We start from the raw sequence: 20,663 nt of genomic DNA, 5'->3' as shown, positions 1-20,663 counted from the left end.
CCATTGTGAATACAGTCCTCATTTGTTAACCTGATTTATTATCAAACAGGATTCCACTTACTAGGAGTACCTGATGCTGTGGCCTGGACAGGCAGGAGAACTCATACAGTTTGCGGACAAAGTTAACTGAGATCTTGCCTCATCGTTGGAAACGATCCCTAACCTTTTGTGCTCCCTCTGAGGGCGTCACTCAGCAGTGGGCAGCTCGGTGGTGGGACCTTTACTTCAGAAGACCTGCTGGGCTTAGCTGCTCACTGAATTTTCTTGGCCAATTAATCCACCTATTTTCAAACCCTTTCTGCTTCCCCACCTCATTCAGGAAAGTGAAGCCATTGCTTTAAAAATGTTATTCCTAGCCATTGCCTCACCAGAGACGTGAGGAATGCAATTAGTCCCTGCAGGATAAGAAGGCAGCTTCCTCAAGGTCAAGCACTTAGAATTACAGGACTTTAGATCCATGAGGCAGCCTACTCAAAAGCCCTGCCTTAGTCCTTTGTTGTTTACAGGACTCACCTGTATTGAATTGAGTACAGCTGAATACAGGCCAGTCCTGGGGGGTGAATTATATTTGGGGTAAGCAAATTCTCATCAGTAATGATCAGTGTTGGATACATGAGGTGTGTGGCGACAGAGCCAGGAGTGCAGTTTCCAGGCTCTTGCCCTCCCATGGAAAGGCACTGGCTCAGGTAGTAAATGGCCATCAACTGTGATTGGATGGCCATCAGCTGTGGCTAGTTGGCCGTCAGCTGTAACCAGTGAGCCATTGGCCCCTAATATAACTGCCGAGGCTATGCTAGCAGAAAATGGGGGCTAGCAAGAGGATGGTGGCTGAACTAGCAAGCGGCGCAGTGCCTGCTTCCTGGGTCTCCTGTGTCAGCCGCCAGCGAGACTATAGTGGTATGACTCCCCTATCTATGGCTCCGTGGGTGTTCCTTTTTGGCCTCACCATGTCCTGTGTTCTTATGTGGGGAGCGGGACCAGAGACCCCGCGTGACACCCTGTGCTACAAGGTGGTTCTGGCAGAGGGAGAAACAAAAGGAAGTCTGTGAGGGTGCTCCCAGGAAAGAGTTTCCTTCTTGATAAAAGGAGAGGGACCCATAAGGAGAGCTGTTCCCCATGCCCGTCCCTTTCTGCTTTGGATGCTCTTGTGAGAGGCTGTTATGCCTAGGGCTGCAGCAGCCATTCTGTGAAAGGGACAAGCCTGAAGACAAAGTGAATGGCAAAGAGCCCAGGTCTTTGATGACATCTCTGCAGCAATGCACCAACCCTAGAGCCATCGTGGCTCTGTATTCTAGTTGAAGAGATAATTAAATGTCTTGATTGCTTAAGCCACTCTTAACCTGCAGCCAAAAGCATACTCATACAAACTGGAAGGAACTTTTGTCTCTTCTAGTCCAACCTCTCTTATTTTACAAATAAGGAAACAAGATACAAAGCCTGAGTAACAAAGGCAACATAAGAACCAACGACCAAAACTAAGTCAGGATTCGCAGGCCTGTGTTCCTTGCACCACTGTTGTGTGGGGCGGCCTACGGGGTCTCTGCTCCCGCTCCCCACTTAAGAACGCAGGATATGACGAGGCCAAAAGGAACACCCACGGAGCCATAGGTGGGGGAGTCATACCACTATATTCTCGCTGGCGGCTGGGTTGGAGACACAGGAAGCAGGAGCCACACAATTCTCAACCCTCACTGCACCGCTTGCAGGCTCAGCCACCATCTTCTTGCTAGCCCCCATTTTCTGCTAGCGTAACCACAGCAGTTATATTAGTGGTCAATGGCTCACTGGTTACAGCTGACGGCCAACTAGCCACAGCTGATGGCCATCCAATCACAGTTGATGGCCATTTACTACCTGAGCCTGCACCTTTCTATGTGAGGCCGAGAGCCTGGAAACTGCTTTCTGGGGCTCTGTCCCCACAACCACATTATGCTGCTTTTTCTACTTGACTTTTTCAAAAAGCAATATTGTACACAGAGGGATCACGGGGGTGGCTTCCCACTACAGTTCAAAACAACATCTGGAATCTACCCACATCTGAACTTGTCAAAACTGCTGTATCTTGCACATGTGAAAAACTACTTTATGCTAAATTGTCTTAGATAAGAAAAAGCAGTTGATTGCATCAGGGAAGTAGCTGGTCACAGCTTCTCTGAGTTCCCATCACAGCTCTTCTTCCCTGTTGGTTCATTATTTCAGAGTTCTTCCTTTGTACCATGCACTCTGCTAGGCACTAGAAACAATCACAACCTTCATGGGTTGTAAAACTAATGGAAGAGACAAACAAGTAAACACACAAATGTGTAATTACAAATCAGAATGAGTGGCCAAACCAAAATGAATGGGATGCAGATAAGAGAAAGCAGGAAAACTTGGGACACGGCACATCTGGGAAGGTTTCTGAAGCCAAGCTAAAGGTTGAGAAGAGGTGAAAAAAAATTGAAAAGTGAAGAGAAGAGCATTCCAAGCAGAAAGGACAGAATGTGTAAAGCTTTCAGCAGGAAAGGATTTTATTTCCTAAAGAAGCAAATGGAGGGGGCCGGCCCGGTGGCTCAGGCGGTTGGAGCTCTGTGCTCCTAATGCTGAAGGCTGCTGGTTCAATTCCCACATGGGCCAGGGGGCTCTCAACCACAAGGTTGCTGGTTGACTGCTCAACTCCCGCAAGGGATGGTGGGCTCCGCCCCCTACAACTAAGATTGAACACAGCACCTTGAGCTGAACTGCAGCTGAGCTCCCGGATGGCTCAGTTGGTTGGAGTGTGGGCTCTCAACCACCAGGGTTGCCGGTTCGACTCCTCAACTCCCACAAGGGATGATGGGCTGCGCCCCCTGAACTACCAGTGGCAACCTGACCTGGAGCTGAGCTGCGCCCTCCACAACTAAGATTGAAAGGACAATGACTTGGAAAAAGCCCTGGAAGTACACACTGTTCCCCAATAAAATCTTTAAAAAAAAAAAAAAAAACAAGTGGAATTGTGAACGACCTAAGATGAGGCAGGAGCCAGCTCATAAGCATAGGAAGAAATCTGGATTTTGATATTCAAAGTGCAATGGGAAATACTAAAGGTGTTGAAGCAGGAGAATGGTACGATTTATGTTTTATAAAGCTCACAGTATGGAGATTGAATTTTAGGGGAGCAAAAAGAAAAGCAGATCAGTTAGGAAACACTTTTTGGTGGTTAATTCACGAGAATATCTTGCCTTAGAACCAGGGTGATAGCTGAGATAGTGCAAATGATACACACTTTGGAGGTAGAACCCAACAGGTCTCGAAGGTGGATCAGGTGTAGGACAATGAAGAGTCAGGGACGATTCCTAGGGCTTTTTCCTCCAATGTATTAACATTTAGTACTGAAACTATTAAAAGGAAGAGGGGGTTGCAAGGAGATTAAGGTGAAGAGAATGGTGGTGGTTACTATCCTGGTGATCAGTGGAAAGAAGATGCAGAAAAAAAAGGTAAGATTACTAAAGAAAAAAGAATCTAAGGAGGTTGGAGGACGTGGAGACCAGGGCACGTGTTGGACACTTCTCTGCTGTGGCAGAAGGAAGAAATGACGGCCGATGCAGGGAGGTGGGTGCTGTGTGGTGAGATGAGGGCAACATCCCCTTGAATCGCTGTTATTCAGAGAAGTGTGAAAAAATCATCACCTGAGGGAAAGGAGAAGACTAGGACACTTCAGTTGTCTCAAGGAGTGGAAAAGGGAGCTTGCGAGCAAAATGTAGTGGATGGCCTTTGTGGTTTTGAGGGTGGTGTGGCTTTTGCTGTTGACCAGGTGCAGGCTGGACGATGAGAAACGAACGCAAGGAGGAGAGAAAGACTGAGGAGGTGAGAGAACTGCCGAGGTGCAAAACTCGAGCTGGGTGGCTGGTGCCGTCAGCAAGAATGCTGATATCACGGGGTAGCAGCAGTGGGGGTGGGGGGAGGGCAGTGTGTTTGGACAATGGGAACGTCAAAGGTTCAAGTCTTTTGCAGGAGTGAAGGGGGTACTACTCTGAAAGGAGAGTGGAGAGAACCAAGAAAAAGATCTCGAGCCCAAGTCCCTATCTGAGGCCCAGGGTGCAATAAGGGAAGCAGTGTCCTTGTGGGGGAGTGGCAGGTCTTGGTCAAGGCCACGTGGAGGGAACCTTCAGAGAAGAGGCTGAGGACGGAGGGAGCACAGTACTTAGGAAAGGGGGTTGGGACTTCGGGCCCAATCAGCCAGGAGATACATAGAGTATTGTGGGGTTGGAAATACATTGAATTATTTTCTGAGGACTTGAAATTCATGGCTAACACTGAAACATCCAACGCACAGCTACATTTTCATTTTTCATACATTAATGGTACTTGAAACTTTAAGTAAAAAAAATAAAGTTCATCATCCCTTTCTTCATCTAAAACAAGTTCTTCCAGATTTCCTAACTGGCAGATAAGTTTCCCATTCCAGCAGCCTTTGAATTACATGACCAAATGCCCAATTTTGGAGACACGTGCCTGCAGACTCCCTCCCGCAGCTGTACAGAACACATCAGTAACGGAACTTCCTCTGCCTGAGCACCTACTGCGCGACGTGCCAAGCTACTGGCTCGTACCTCCCACTCAGTCCATGCCTCACGACGTCACAGCTGCTGTCTCCAGTTTGCAGATGTGGAAACAAGCTCACCCACTGCCCCTAAAGTGAAGTCAGGGGACAAACCCAGTCTGACTCCGATTTTGCTAAAAGCAGTCATTTTCCTGCTTAGGGATCTCGGCTCTTCTCACAAGTCCCAGTTACCCCGTCTGCTTGGCTACCCAGCCATAGGTCAGCTGCTTCACTTTCTTCTCCATATACACCTGACCTTGCCAAAGCTGCTTGCAGGTTCCAGGGAGACCCCATCTGGAGCCAGCCACGTGAGAATTGGAAACTTGAATTGAGAAGCATGTGCTAGCCTTTGGTAGGCAGTCCTTAAAAGGCAACAAAAAGACTTTCTTTATTCTGTTGGAGAACACAACCAGACCCACAGCAGAAATGTAGGCTCCAAAGACAAGTGCTTTGAGCACCGGAGCACCAGCTCCATAGTGGCAGCACGGTCAGTATCCATGAGACCCATGCCTGGGATAGGGATGCTGCAGAAAGCAGACAGGCGTCCCTGCAGTAAGCAGGATGCTGGAAGGGATGGCCCCTGGGGTTTCCAGCATCTTCTGCAGGAGCTGGTAACCTGCCGTGTGCTCTCATCTCCCACTTCCAGCTATGCTGTCCTTTCCCTGAATGCCCATCTCTTCTAGTGGGCTCCATGCCTTGCTCCCGGTGTACCACTGGCTCGCAGAACATCCCCGTGTGTGTGTGTGTGTGTGTGTGTGTGTGTGTGTGTGTGTGTGTGTCCAACACATTCCTGAAAGGTGGGCCGTGTCCTTTCCTACATCTGCCCTATGCCAGCCAGTGCTTTTCTATGGAGGACACTGAGCACAGCAGTCAGGCCAGGGAAGCCAGACATCTGCTCCAAGTGCAGAAGTAAATGAAAGGCAGTAGAGAAAGGAATAAAGTAAACAGGCAGCTTTATTATTCCAGACAAGCAGGAACAGTTCCAGCCCACACAAAAGGGGTGTTCTGGGAAAGTCCACGGTCTGGGAAGTGGCTATGCCCACTGCCGTGACAGAGCTGTGCTGTGATCCACCCATTCTCTATATAAGGGGCTCATTAGCTAAGAAGACTGATAGAACAGTCACATGGGGGAAATCAACAAAAGAGAACTGTGGACACAGGTTACATAATGAAAAAGGGAGCCGCCAAGTGCTGCATAACAAATGCTGGCCTGTTCCCGGGGCTGGGTCTTCTCTGCCTATTCCTAGAGCTGGGGCTTCTCCGGCTGTGCAGTCTGCCCTGTCAGCCTTAGAAATCACAGTTCCCAGCTCTCAGGGTAGTTGCCCTGGGCAGTGACATTGAGCCTGGCCAGTCCAGCCATGGGTGGATAGAGTCTGAGCTCTGGCATCAGAAAAATGGGGATAATAGTGGCTGCAGAACCCACCTCTATGCTGGGGCTTTTAACACAGATATAATGTGTACTTTATAAATGTAAATTGCTAAGTAAATGCACGTGGAGTTCTGTTGCAGCTTCTTAAAATTGTTTATTTAGGGACTTCTTTATATACTGTCTAGCTTCACACGTTTCATTCCTCTGTAACACAAACATCTCTGCTATAAAGCAACATAAACCTCATATTCTCTAAAATTAGAAAACCTCATATTCTCTAAAATTGCTATGAATAATAACAGGACTTAACATGAAAATGGGGTTAGAACAGACAACTCAAAACCTACAAAATTTTGTAACTAGAGCAAGAACAAAATACCTTAGGCCACTCAGGCAGGCACTTTTGGCAGGGCTAGAGGCTGCCACAGTGAATATTAAAGATGTACCAAAAAGTCAAATGGAAATCCTGGCTAAACTTTAATTAGAGCAAGGCTGATAATGCCAAGGCAATGTAGATGACAAAGGAGACCTGAGCCAAGGGACAGTTACTAAGTTGGGGGCAGTGGGCAGTGTGGCTAGCTGCGACCGAGACCAGCAGTCTGGGATGCGGCTTTCTGAGGAGGGAGGCCCAGGGTAGGCAATGTTATTTTTTTTCTTGTTCCTGGTGCCCAAATGGGCTCCTGCTGCACAGCAGTCAAACCGAGGGCTTTTTCCTTTCCTGCTGAAGACGGTAATGCTTCTCCCGCTATTCCAATTCTTTGGGCAAAATCACAGATGAACCAAAGCAGGTGTCTGCACTGGACCAACAGCCTTGCCTGTGTACCTGTTGCACGTGCACTACTTCACATTGTAGGAATTCACCTGGAACCTGACCAGTATGTACTGAAATGCGCCACTGCTCCCACGATACCGTGATTTCCACAGTACCTCCACTTTACGAATCTCCCACATAACTGCATTTTCAGCCTCCTTCCACTGAATCGTGCACTCCTTCATGGCACAGACTATCTTGTTCCCTGTTGTATCCAAAACACCTAACGGCCTGGCAAGCAAATGCTGAATAAAAGCCTGAATTTATAAGAAGGGACCAGAACTCTGGCTTTGTAATCACACATACACGTTTGACACTCACTTGGTAGCTCCAAACTAAAGAAGGCCTGGGGGATGTGAGCATGTCTTGAGTTTCAGCTTATAGTTCACAAGAGGCTGTCTGTATAGGAGGGAAAGTTTTATGCTGAGTGGTGGCTTCCCATTTTTCAGATTCCTCATGGAACCAAGGTTTTTTGTTTTTTTTTAAGTTGTCATGGACAGAAGAAGAAATAGAAAATTTGAATAGCACTGTATCTATTAAAGAAATAGAATATATAACCCAAAACCTTCCCACACAGAAAACTTAAGACCGACATGACCTCCCTAATGAAGATACAAATAAAACTATTCTTACACAAAAAGAGTAGATACCGTTTGGTTCTATTTATAAATGAAGTTCAGGTCTGGGAGTGGGAAGGTCTGTCATTTGTGGTAAATATATTGAGGGCAATCTGCTTTGTCTCCAGTCTAAGACCGTGATAGCTTTAGTCTGCAGGGCATTCTAAAGAAAGGCCAGTGTCTGCCTACCCACTGTATTCACCTTTAGGATAAGTTCTTCTGAGGAGGCTAGGACCCTCGGCTACTTTGGCTCCTAGAGGTTCTCATCTACTCCAACAAGTTCAGATATGTCTGAATCCCAGTGGTAGACCTAGCTGGGGCCTGAGATGAGTCCACTGCCACGTGGAAAGGTGATTGGAAGAGATATCATTTGTCCTTCTCAGTCACCCAAGAACAATGAGGAATGGAGGTAGCAGAAAAGAAAGTTGGCAGCACTCCCCACCAGCTTACTGTGGCAAGAGGAGGCAGTCCAGAGTGACCTGATAATGATTCAGCCTAGTGAGGTTGAGGGCAAGAGCCAGGACTAGGCCACCCAGAGTTCACCTCTGAGGCTGTTTCTTGGTGAATCTCGTATTTTGGTTTCATATTGCGTGTGGGACTCAGAGACAGCCCAAGTTGGCTGCACTACAGATTCTGATCTCCGTCACATGAACTAAAAGCCCCGAGAGAAAGGGCCACTGCCTGAAACCAAACCAGAGAAGAAAAAACACTTTGTCCTCACCCCCAAATGTTACCCTTCTATGACTGGGGTTAAACACACTGCTTCAGATATATAACATTAATCGTCAAAAGCTTAGGCTTCCATATACACAAACAGAAGAAGATACAGGAGGCAGTAGTATCGGAATGTCCCATTACTGGTGATGCTAACTGATCACTTGATTACCGTGGTGTCTGCCAGCTTTCTCCACAGTCACTATTTTTTCCCTTTTTAATTAGTAGATACCTTGTGATAGATAATGTGAGACTTTGTAAATATTTGCTTTTCATCAAACTTTCACCAATTAGTGTTAGCACCTATTGATACTTGCCTGAACCAGTTATTACTATGATTGTTGCAAATGTTGATTTGCTTAACTCAGTCATCCCTAGTCAATTAGATGGCATTCTCCTGTAAGCAAGAGCTCTCCCAACTCATTATTAAAAAAGAAAAAATCTCCTAGCTCTATTTATTGCAAGGGCCTAGAAGAAATGCTGCTGCAGTAGGAATGAGCAGACCCACCCAAATCTTGGTTTCTAAATACCCGTCTCCACTGAAAGGAAGCAGGACTCCTTGGAGAAATGGCTGATTCCAAAGCTGGAAAACACATAAGTCTGAAAAACCTTTCTGTGCCAGAAAGTAAGGAAGTGCCCAAAAAATTGATGGGAGCACTCAAGCAGAAGTGAATTTGAATGGCTCCCATTGGCCAAATTTGGGCATCAAAATGAATTCCAGGAATGGATTATAACACATTGAATAAAAATAAAACTGTAAGTCCATACTGGTATTAACACAATAATTTAAAGGAAGAGCAGGGAAAAGGCAAACCTCTTCTTTACAGAAGAATACCAACTAATAAAGGTGAAAGGAATGAGAGAAAAGAAAATTACCATTTTACATGGTAGTAACTGATTCAGGCAATAAGCATCAATGGGAAAAAAACACCTTCACAGTGAAGCCTGTGAAGCTGTCTTCACAAGCCTGGCAGACAGCCTTAACCAGGCAATTAGGTTTAACATACCAGCAATGGGACAGACTGACATTGTATGCCTTCTTATGTGATGGACTGAAGTGGATACAACACCATATAGATAGCATTCCAACATTAAACAACCAAAAACGTTTTAACGTGAATCTAATCATAAGGAAACAACCAAACCCAAATTATGGTATTTCCTGTAAAACATAACCTGAACTCCTCAAAAATGTTACTGTCTCGCAAGAGAAAAAAAAGACTGAGAAACTATTCCAGATTAAAGGAAACTAAAGGAATTAAATGCATGTATGACTTTTTTACTGGAACCTGGATTAAAAAAAAAAACAACACCTATAAACAACATGATTGGGATAACTGGAGACAACTGATATAGACGGCACTGTATCACTGCCCAAACATCTGGGACTCACTCTGGACTCTTCCCTCTCCCTCATGTCCAACATCCAGCCAAGTCAGCAAGTCCTCTTGCAGCTGTTGCCTGTGATACCGTCTTCCAACCACAGGCATACCACGCGGTGGGGTTGGCACAGACACACTCCCCAATCACACAGGCTGAGTGGCACTGCAGATTTCACACCTGTAAACCCCACCACAACTGACCCTGACCAACCACATCTCTAGTCCTTGTTCACTGATTGTGGTTCCGGGGCCCATCTTTGGTTCTCCGGATTCCTTCCTGTCTGGTCTTTTGGTTAGCTACGTGGCATTACCTGTGGCCCCTCTGCTCCAAATAGTGCCAGATTCCTTGGCTGGCTTTGGATAACAACCTTCTTTGGTGCAGAAGTTCAGATTTTACACATCTCGAATGTCTCTAGAGTCTGCCTCAATTTCCGTGGCCTCTGCCCTGGTCATGCTTTCTTCCTTCTCACTTGGATGACAACCGGCCACCCCACATAATCTTTTCTCCTCCAATCCATCCTCCTTGCTCTTCACCAGAATGAGTTTTATAATGCAAACCTGACCATATCAAACACAAAAGGAAATAAATTCATAACCATCCTAAAAACAGAAGTGGAGAGTGACATCAGCAAATGGGAGATATTGATGAGTTTCTAGAAACCAGAAGGCAGATAGGATCTTCACGATGGGGCATGAAACCCTAGATCAGAAACAGGTGGCAGGGAAGAGAGGCGGCAGCCTACCAGACAGCAGGTTCCAGAATGGGAGTTAGAAGAGGAAAAGAAATCAAGGGAAAGACTGGCTTGGACGAGTTTATGGGTTGCCTCACCTACGCAGTCATTGTCCCCCATTTTCCACAGAGCTGGGGGCTTATTCCCAACTCCATTCATGCCCAAGCTGAAGCTTGAGATCCAGGGATGGAGGGTGGGGTGGGAGGAAGAGTGTTGATTACACACACTCTGTCACGTGAAGGAATCTGAACCTTGTGAATCCAAAAAAGGTTTTTCAAAATTTTAAAACATTTAACCTTAAAACAAAAGTAAAAATAGGATTGCTACATTAAAAAAAAAAAAATAGAAGAACTAAGGGGGGAAAGTGAAGGAACTCTTCCAGAGGAGAATGAAAAGCGAAAGTATTAGACATTTATATATAAGAGAACATTTAGGAGACAAGGAAGATCAGTCAAGGAGGTAAAGTATCCATCTATCTATTAAGAATCCTAGAAGGAAAGAATAGAGAAAATAGAGATAAGGAAATAATCAAGAAAATATTCTTTTTTAAAATTTCAGAGCTGAAGACAGACCTGTCTTCAGATTGGAAAAGTTCACCTAAAAGTGCCATCCTCAGTGAAGGAGAAAAGCTGAAAGTCAACATGTAGATTCCGTCTCATGACATTTCAGACCACCAAGCCAAAGCAAATGATCCCAAAGTCTTCCAGAGAAGAAATGCAAGTCACGAATAAGAATCTTATGCAGATAAGATAAGAATCTTATGTTGCTCTTTTTGAGCAACAGGGTATTAAAGCAATGCCTTTAAACTTCTGAATCATATCCAGTCAAATTACCAATCACATGTGAGAAATAAAAACATTTTTGGCATGTGAAGAACCCAGGAAGTTTATCTCCCATGTCCTGAAAAGGTTACGTAAGGATGTGTATACAAACAAACAAATATGGAGTCCCAGAAAGGGGCAAGAGAACACCGAATGCAAGAAATGGTCGAACCTGGGGCGGCTGGGTAGCTCAGTTGGTTAGAGCACGAGCTCTGAACAACAGGGTTGCCAGTTCAATTCCCATGTGGGCCAGTGAGCTGCGCCCTCCACAACTAGATTGAAGGACAATGACTTGGAGCTGATGGGCCCTGGAGAAACACACTGTTCCCTAATATTCCCCCATAAAATTTATAAAAAGAAAAAGAGAAAAGAAATGGTCAAACAACTCCAAGAGTACGAAGAAATCACAACTGACAGCTGTGCACCATGCTCAGAAGGCACACTAGGACAGTGAGAAACGAGGATGATGAAGAAACTGCGTCATCATAAGGATGTGGGAAGCCATGTTCTTCCTTTAACTTGCTTCTAATTTCCTGATGAGAAAATTGTGATCCAAAACATGAAGCAGACTAAAACGTGGTGTACTTCTGAGCAGTGGATAGCACCTAAACATGGAATCCACCCGACCTGATGATGAGACCTGTCTTTGTGAGAAGCATGAGTTTAGTGACGGGGGTGCATTTCCTACTCCAATCATACTGCTCGGTTCTGGGGTGAACCAGAAATATACCAGTAAAGCATCATATTAGGTTGGTGCAAAAGTAATTGCAGTTTCTGCAGTTATTTTTAACCTTTTAAACCTCAATTACTTTTGCACCAACCTAATAAATGCAGTTAATCAGTTTGCAATTTTCAGAAACTCTACAAAGTTCAGCAAACTTTCCTATAGTTACAGAATAAAATGTAAATGGCATTAATCTTGACAGTATGAAAGTAATGGTATAATATAAATGTGTTCAGTTCATAATTTGTGTAGGAGAAAAATAACCACAAGAAACAGTGGTTGCCTTTAATGGGTAAATTGGAAAACCAGAGGTCAGAGATTGGTGGCTACTTTCACAGTTGACCTTTCTATATGTTTTCAGTTTCTTTACAACAGCATGAATTACCTTTTTGAAAGTAAAACCTCTGTTAGGTAGGTAGTGTGCTAAGAGTAATGGTTCAGTTAATAGGAGGCGGCGGAGAGATGTCAAAGGGACGGTAGTAGGATACTTTTCCTCATTTTTCTTAACAGTTAACAAATACTGCCTATAATTGGTGGAATTAAAAATAGAGGCTGAAATATGATCCCCAGAAAAAAATAAAGATACTGTATAACAAAAATTGGCAAGAGCGGCATTGGGATGAAGGCTACGTGAGCCACAATCCCCCTGTTACGTGGTAGAGAGTCAACAGATTCTGTTTAAAGATGGCAGCACAAGCCCAGGTGTTGCCACGGAGAGTGAAGTGACCCTCAGAAGAAATGCCATCAGAAACAGTCTAGGAGGCCTGGCCTGCAGCGGGGCTCATGAGGGGCAAGGGAGGGGACACTTTCGCCTTCCCTTTTGTGTCCTTCTGTACTTGTGTATATTTACCTCTGGGCACACGCGTTGATTTCTAAGTTCAAACAAAACAAACAAAACACCTCCTTCATGGACTTACTAGTACCTTGAGGACAACACCAAACTCCCTGGCAAGTCCGGGCCCTCCTTGATCTGCCTGCTCTCAAACACCCACCCACACCCCAGACTGAAGCCCAGACTGGCCGGCCAGCTCTGCTCCTGCTCACAGGCTCCGCCTCAGCGCAGAATGCTCTTTCCTCCCATTTATCCCCCACAATCCAGCATCAACCCTCTAGAAAAAGCACTCCCTCCTCCCCCGCAGCCCAGACTGAGTGAGATAGCTATCCTGGAGCTGGTGACGGTCTGTTCTCAACTTTAGTTCTGTCAGAAAGGTACATCTGCTACCTGCCATTAAGTTCCTGCTGCCAGTGGCGGTGCTTCCAGCCTGCTAGTCTCCGGGGTCAGGAGCACAACCTGTTAATGCTGAGGGGAGAATAACTATGTCAGAAGCCCAGTGTCCAAGGCCAGTAATAAAGTCTGAAGCATTAGGAAAGGCTGGGCCTCAGTTTCCCCATCTGAGGAAAGATGAGGTAGAAAGACATCCTCCACAGGTCCTTGCAGCTGTTGGTCAAATCCTGTGACATATCATGCACACTGGCCAAAGTATAACTTTCTTCTTCCTCACTCAGCCATATTACTATTTATAGTCTCTGTTCCTTATAATATTTAAAGTGTCCCAGTCACAATGTGCTGGCCTCACTCCTCACTCCTAGAAGGACCGCTCATTAAGGATATGTTTCTGGATGAGCACGGTGTTTGGAGCCTTCCCCCTCAGCTGTTCACACGCTGGTTCAGGCTCCAGGGAAGACAGGATTACCCAGGACTGGCTTCTGTATGACCATGGGCTCATCATAACTCTGAGCCTTGGTTTCCTTACCTGTGAAATAGGAGGGAAGGTGTCTGCCCCCATAAGGTTGTAAAGGTTAAATGAGTAAGGTTCCTGGCACACAGAAAAGGCTCCAAAAGAGTGGCTGCTGTTTGCAATATTAAAAATTCTAATGTCACAGTAGCTGAGGACGTAATTCCTCATCTCTGTCCCTGAAGCTCTGATGACAAGCTGACAGATCAAAACAGTGAGATATGGAGCCTGGGTTCCACAGAGTAACTGGTCCTGCTGGTGCCGGACCTGATGGGACGGCTCCATGAGGCAGAAGACCCGTGCCGCCATTACAGAGAAAGGAGCGCAGATCATCTGCCGTGTAAATGTTAACTTTTGTCCCTTTACACATGCTCGTTCTTCAGATGATCAAAGGCAACCACCTGAGCTTTTCAGAATTCTGTGGAAACGCTCCCGAGACGGAGGCCAGGCGCTGCTTCCCTGCCAGTGCTGCTCTGGGGCGGTGCAGCCTGATCTGCAGAGGAGCTCCTGGTCACTCGGGGCTCCCACTGCCCGCGGGGGGCAGCTCCGGGCCACAGTCTCTAGGCAAGCCAAGGTGGCAGGCAGACCCTCTGCCACCATCCTTCAGGAGGAGCCTTGCGTTCACAATCCTGAGTGCTCACAGGCTCCACTTTCATCTCCTCCCTGCCCTGCGACTCCCAGGTGCTCCTCGATAACTGTCCAGCTGGTTGGACTCAACCCCCAGTGAGGGCACAGGACTTCCAGGAATCCTCCGAATTGGATTACCCAGGTTCTGAGACAGTACTTGAGGGCCTTACTGACAAGACCAGACCTCAGCCTCTGCCTGGGCACATATGTGCCAGCAGGGAACTAAGCCCCAGGAACAAGCCCCAGCCGGGCTGGAGGTTCCCATTAGCACTTACAGACGGACTCAGCCACAGCCAACGGCAGCGCCTGCGGCTGCTTTAGTCACTGCCCAGGCAGGGAGGTGGGGTTGAGAGGAGTGTATGCTAACAACAGAGGGTAAAGAATAGCACAGTGCACCCACGTCCCTCCTCCTGAGTCCCAGGTGACTTTTTTCCCCCGTCCTGAGAGCCATGTTCCCTTATGCAGGTAACAGGATGGCCCCAGGACTGCTTGAGCGCCGAGAGTCAGGACCAGGAGCAGGGGGCCTCGCCCAGCGAGCGCTGCAGCAAGTCCTTGGTCCATCGCACCTGCTGGCTAGCTGAGCACCTCTGCCCGTTCTCCTCAGGCCTGTGAGACACCCTTTCAGAAGATGCTTTCCCCTCTTTTCATCACTAAAACTTATTGGACGATCCTTTTTCTGACATCGTGTCACCAGAGAGCTCTGTCCATTACTGGGATCTGCCATCTTGGACCCTCCCTCCCCACATCATTTTTTGCGCAGTCTGCCCACACTGTCCCAGTTTCCCTCCGTAACACACACTCTTCACCTAGTCACTCAGGTATTCATCCAAAATGTGGGTCCCTATCCCATGCCTGGCATCATGGCGAGAATTGGGTCCTGGTTACATAAGACCATGCCTCTCTCCTCAGGAGTTCATGCTCCAGGCAGCAAGAGACCATAACCTAGTAAAGACATAATTTAACGATAGAGTCAGTAGTAAATACGTGTGGTGGCTGAGAGAAGCCTATTCAGAAGGGGGGAAGTGAGGAAGGGCAGTACAGAGACTCTGGCTGGGGAAAGAACTTGAATCAGCATGCCTGTGCTTTGGTGAGTAAGGTAGGGAGGGGGGAAAGATGGATGAACAGGAGCCAGATCACACAGGGCCTTGAGGCCAGGGTGGGACATTCAGATTTTACTCTAGGTACCACTGCACAGCTTTACTCAGGGGAATGATGTGATCTGACATGCTTCAAATGAGTCTCTCAGGCAGCTGTGTGGAGAAGGAGAAGATGAGGTAGGGGGCCCATGGCCCCGCGGGAGCTGGCTGAGAGCTGCTAAGAGGACATGTGCAATGACATCCAAGAAGTAACCATTAGATTCTACCAAAAACGGAGCATTGCAGTGGTGACCTAACAGGAGCAATTCAATGACACCATCGTGACAACGGAAGTGGAGGCAGTGAAACTGGATGACTCATTGGAAAAGCTTACTGTGACGGGAAACAAAGGTTGAGCCAGTAAGTGGAGAGGGTGTGCGGTCCATGGAGAGTTGACTTAAGCATTTTCATGTATTAATGGTGGTTTCCTGGGGCTACGATAACAAAGTGACACAAACTTGGTGGCTTAAAATATTCTCTCCCAGTTCTGGAGGCCAGCAGCCTGAAATCAAGGTGTTGGCAGGCCCACCAGAGGCTCGAGGAAAGAATCCAGTCGTTGCTTCTGGCGGCTGCCCAGCATTCTTGGCTGTGGCCGCAGCATCCGTCTCTGTATCTCTGTCTTCATCGTCACACCGCGTCCTCCTTCTATCCTGCAAGTCTACTTTGTAAGGATGTGACTGCATTTAGGGGCCACCAGTTAATCCAGGATAAGCTCCTCCTCCCAAGATCCATATAAGGAAGTAGTCATGCCTTTCCCATGTAAGGTAATATTCACAGGTTCTGGGGATTAGAATACCGCTATCTTTTTTTGGGGGGCGGGGGGCACCATTCAACCCACTACAATAGGAATGATCTGGAAAGAAAGATAAATACTCATGTGAAGAAGGGAGAACCCAAAGAGGGAGGTCCTTGAAAAAGCTGGAGGGGTAGGACCCAGAGTTCAAAATTTACCTTCCTAGCTTTATTTCAAAACAACATTAAAGGTGAATTTTATCATATGGGAAATGTTGCTCAATTAAAAAAAAACACACACAAAAACTTTTGAAAAAACTCTCAGAATACCCTGCCAACTCCCACCCTACAGTTCAGTCAGCTAGGGAGCTAAGTGGAGGTCACATGTTTACTTCAAGTCTTGCTAAGAAGTCTTCAATACCTATTCACAGACCCGACATGTGAGGCTCCGAGAAAAAGCGACAAAGGGGAAGGGAGGGTGACAGGCTTAGGGTCCATGGACAGGTCAGACAAACACGCCCCTTCTACTCTCTTGATGGATGCAGCCAACCAAACACTCCCTGGAAAACACCATCCTCAGCCCACTGGGAAAACAGCTGAGACTCAACACTATAAGGCAGGAAACAGTCCAGAGCAGGTAGGGAAGGCCCCTCCCCATCCCATCTCAGCTGAGTCAGTGGCAAGAAGGGGACCAGGATTCGATTAGGGAGGAGGAAGTGCTCCTATTGGAAGTGAGAGCCAGGGAGCAGCCTGAGCAGACAAAGCCTGACCACTGGCTCATCCCCCCCACACTCCCCCGGGAATGCATACCTGGCCCTCCTGTGTGCACCTCCCCCTCTCCATTCTGCCCACTCCCAGTGGCACCACTGAGACTGGACCCTCTTAGGAACATCAGGAACTATGTGGACTTGAACTAGAGGAAGCAGACGTTATTCTGTTTATAGACACCCCTCACTCAGAAGGCCTGATGTGAGAGCAGATACTACTTTTCTTTTTTCCCCCTTTCTTGCTCCTCCCCCCAACCCCCTCAACCTCCACTGCGGTTTAAGCCGTTGTTTCTCAGTCTAGTTGTGTCGGACACGGCTCCCTGGCCCATGCTGGTATTAGGAGCTTTGTGCTACCCCCCTCCATGGGAGTCGGTCGCTGGTCGGCCGTTCACAGCAGCTCACGGCAGCTCTCTCGGCTGCCGGCCGCTCACGCTGGCCACTGGCCGCTCCTGGCCCACGGCAGCCCTCACCCACCTCCAGCGGCTCCGGGCAGCCCAGCTCCAGCGAGAGCCGTTGTTCACAATCTTAGCTGTAGAGGGCGCAGCTCACTGGCCCATGTGGGAATCAAACTGGCAACCTCAGCGGTGTTAGGAGCACAGCGCTCCAATCACCTGCGCCACTGGGCTGGCCTGACACTACTCCTTTTCAATTCTGGCCAAAGTTGTCATTTTTGTGCCTAGAATCTTCTCGGAGCTCTCCTTTCTTCCTGCACTGTAATCTTCCCCAGGTTAGTAAATGCCTTGGCAACTGGGTGGCAGATGGGGGCTGTGGTCTCTGTGGCCTTGAGCTGTGCTCACGGCTGACCACACAGGCCTCGCACGCAGAGCCTTGGGGCACAAATTCCCTCCAAACCTACCGCACCAGTGAACTGGCTGGAACCTAGCGCAAGTCCAAGGACCGTATTTGCCCCCACTCCCTGGACCTCGTCTTCATCACTCTCTGCCTTTATAGGGGAGACATCTCCTCCCAAACAGGGCACTTCCAACTCTACTCCCACCCAGCGTTCCGTGATCCCAAGGGAGGCTTCAGAGCCAAATCCGAGCTGGCCCCTGGCCCATGTCAATGCAGTGAAGGGGGGACTCAAGTCCTCCTGACTCCAGGAAGGTTCCCAGGCTCTGGTGGGACAAGAAGTCCCCACCTAAAGATACTGATACTGGAATCACACACACACCCCACCCCAGAGATTCTAATTCAGTAGGGTCCCGCAGGACCTGTAATCTGCGTTTTAGCCTGCTCACAGGCACCAGCCCCCAGTAGGGCTCAGGAGAGCTGAACCAATACATCTCTCCAAACCCTGAGGGTGGGGACAGATCAGAGGCCCATACCTTCCTGGGACAGGGAGCTGGGGCTGCTTGCACACATCTCTTCCAGACCTCTAAACTCACGTGGGTAGGCCAGGAGGGCAGGGATGGGACAAACTTCATGGTGACTCTCCACTGAGCACTCTGCCCTCCCTACTTGTACCTCTCCTCTCCGGCCTGTAGCAGATGCAAAGGAGAAGTCAGAGGCCTGTGATTCACATTTCTTTCTCCTTAACACACCCACACCCATTTCTTTCAAGACTCCACCCAGCACAAACCAGGACAAGAACTAACAGATTTAAACTTTTATGGAACTTCCTGCTCTACGGGGCACAAGAGATTCTTCCAGTAACTCCCACTGAGCTGGGATCTCTTTGGACCACTGCCAGGGGCAAGCCCAAGGGGCTTCTGTGATATGGGCAACTCAGAGTGGGGACTTGTGACTGCCTGCTGGATGCAAACAGTCCAAAGACCATCGAGTAAGCCACATGAGGACCAAGAGGTAGGAAAGGGACCACGAGAGAGAAGAGTGTGCCATGCTGCCCTAAACCTTGGAAATCCCTGGGCTCCCACACCCGATGGCATGTATGAGGCCTCCTGGTCAGATGCCAAAGGCAGCAGCACATGAAAAAGGCCCAGACATGCAGATCAGGCTCACAGCCCGGCCAAGCAGGAGGTTCCTGTTCAGATTGGGACCGAGAACACAACCCACAGTGACCAGGCTTAACATGTCTGCCTGCTAAAAAGGATTCTGGGAGCTTTCTCACAGTCAATTCCCTCAGACACATTTCCCTTCCAACTACCAATTTATCGCAGGCAAAATCCGCTTCTAGAAATGGCAGTATGCTTTCTGCCCACATCCCAAACACATGTCACACACAGCCCCTGCAAGACAGCCTGATGGCACAGTGGGAATACGATGCCAGCTCTGAGTTCAAGTCCTGACTCCGACACTCATTCCAGATGCACCATTCTGAGCAAGAGTCTAATCTCCCTAAGCCACCATCCCTTCATCTATGAGATGCAGGTAATAGTACCTATGCTCTGGAATTACTACAAGGCTTAAAGGATATAAATTTAATATAAACTTCACACAGTTGGCACTCGATAAATTAATTCCTTTCCTTCCCTCCTACTCCTGTGACTCCATTTCCTGTCACAGCCCCAAACCCAAAGTAATCCCAAGCTCACCCAACCCAGAAATGCCACAGGGGCCCAGGCATCAGAGCAGAGCATAAATGCTGTCACTAAGCCCTAAGGTTGCCCTGACACTCCTGCTCTCAAACGCTCAACTCTGATTCAACTCTGATTCGTTGGTCAGCTACCACTTGGGCTCCACTGCCCTTGCTGGCTGGCTCCCTGCCCTGAATCCTACATTTTCTCAGTGTGGGAGCAAGAGAAGATGAGTAAGTTATCCAGTTTTCTGAAATCCTAATAGCACTCTCCCAGCCTGCCAGGACACACAGAGAGGCGGGGATAAACAAGGTTACACATCGGCATGAGGCCCTAAGGCTCTTGGTGAAAAAAGCAGCATTTTACCTCTTTTTAAAAGTATATGGAGGTGATTTGAGTCACCATTAAGCATGCAGGGACACATGTCCATAGCATTCCCCAAAGTTAACTGTCATCTCCCCGCCCAGGGAGGCCTGGCCCCGATTTTGTGCTAGGTACATTCTGATGTTGGGTCGTGGGTAGTGTCCATTCTGACAACGCGAAGTCCCAGCGTCCAAAGTGCCCTGGAACCTCCCCCGGAGGCCCGACCCCCAGCACTCGCTCAGAGGGCCGCGTCTGGCCGCCAGCTGGCCGCAGGTGAGGGGTGTGAGGAAACAGTTCTCGCCGCAGAGGAAGAGATGCGACCAGCCAGCCTCCCGCTCCCGGACCTCCACCCGCCCGCGGCAGGCCGGGCTCCCGCCGACCACACTTCCCGGAACCCCTAGAGTTGTCCCTATGCAGGTGCCCTTAAAGAGACGTGCGCATTCCGGGGAGCAGAGGCCTCCAGGGACCGGCCCGGGTCACCCAGAGGGTCTGGACAGCGCGGGCACACGCGTCTCTGGGGATGGCCGGCGTCTGTCAGGCTGGGAACCGGAGCTCAGAGCGCCCCGCGCGCCTCAGCTTGGGGACAGGAACCTGGCCCCGGAGCGGGGGTCCTTGGCGGGGCTCCAACGGGGCTCGGGGCTGCCGCGCGCCTCACCTGAGCGGGACGCGGATAGCCAGGTACCTGTCGACGGCCACGGCCAAGAGGCTGAAGATGGAACTCTGCGTGAGCACGAGCACGAAGCAGGCGAGGAAGAGGCAGCTGTGGAAGTCAGTGCAGAAGCCCAAGCTGATGGTGATAGCAAAGGGGATAGCAAACAGCCCCACGGCCACATCGGCCGCTGCCAGGGACACCAGGAAGTAGTTGGTGGGCGTCTGCAGCGTGCTCGATGTGCCCACCGCGGCGCACACCAGCAAATTGCCCGCCACTGACAGCGTGGCGATGACCAGCTCCAGCGCCACGTACAGCGCGTCCTGCGCCTCCAGCGGCATGGCCGGTGGCGTCGCCTACCCGGGCTGCGCCGAGAGCGGGGCAGCCGCGTGGGCCCCGCCCGGCATGGCCCGAGCGCCCCGACCGCGCGTCCTCCACCCGCTTCTGAC

The 20,663-nt window shown here is 48.8% G+C and overlaps 2 protein-coding genes across 2 annotated transcripts in view; one reads left to right on the top strand and one right to left on the bottom strand.

Moving 5' to 3' along the window:
- Positions 1-609, top strand: part of ZSWIM7 (zinc finger SWIM-type containing 7) — a 16,639-nt gene extending 16,030 nt beyond the window's left edge. The window contains exon 6 of the mRNA XM_033090686.1: positions 50-609. The gene's annotated coding sequence lies outside the window, so the exon portion shown is untranslated. The remainder of the gene's footprint in view (positions 1-49) is intronic.
- ADORA2B (adenosine A2b receptor) overlaps positions 1-20,663 on the bottom strand; it is a 22,718-nt gene extending 2,055 nt beyond the window's left edge. The window contains exon 1 of the mRNA XM_033090684.1: positions 20,221-20,663. Coding sequence (XP_032946575.1) covers positions 20,221-20,555 — 335 coding nt within the window. The 5' untranslated portion in view covers positions 20,556-20,663. The remainder of the gene's footprint in view (positions 1-20,220) is intronic.

Source organism: Rhinolophus ferrumequinum, chromosome 21 (assembly GCF_004115265.2).
Source record: "Rhinolophus ferrumequinum isolate MPI-CBG mRhiFer1 chromosome 21, mRhiFer1_v1.p, whole genome shotgun sequence".
Classification (NCBI taxonomy): Eukaryota; Metazoa; Chordata; class Mammalia; order Chiroptera; family Rhinolophidae; genus Rhinolophus; species Rhinolophus ferrumequinum.
The sequence above is the reverse complement of the archived record's forward strand: the minus strand, read 5'-3'. Positions and strand labels throughout refer to the sequence as shown.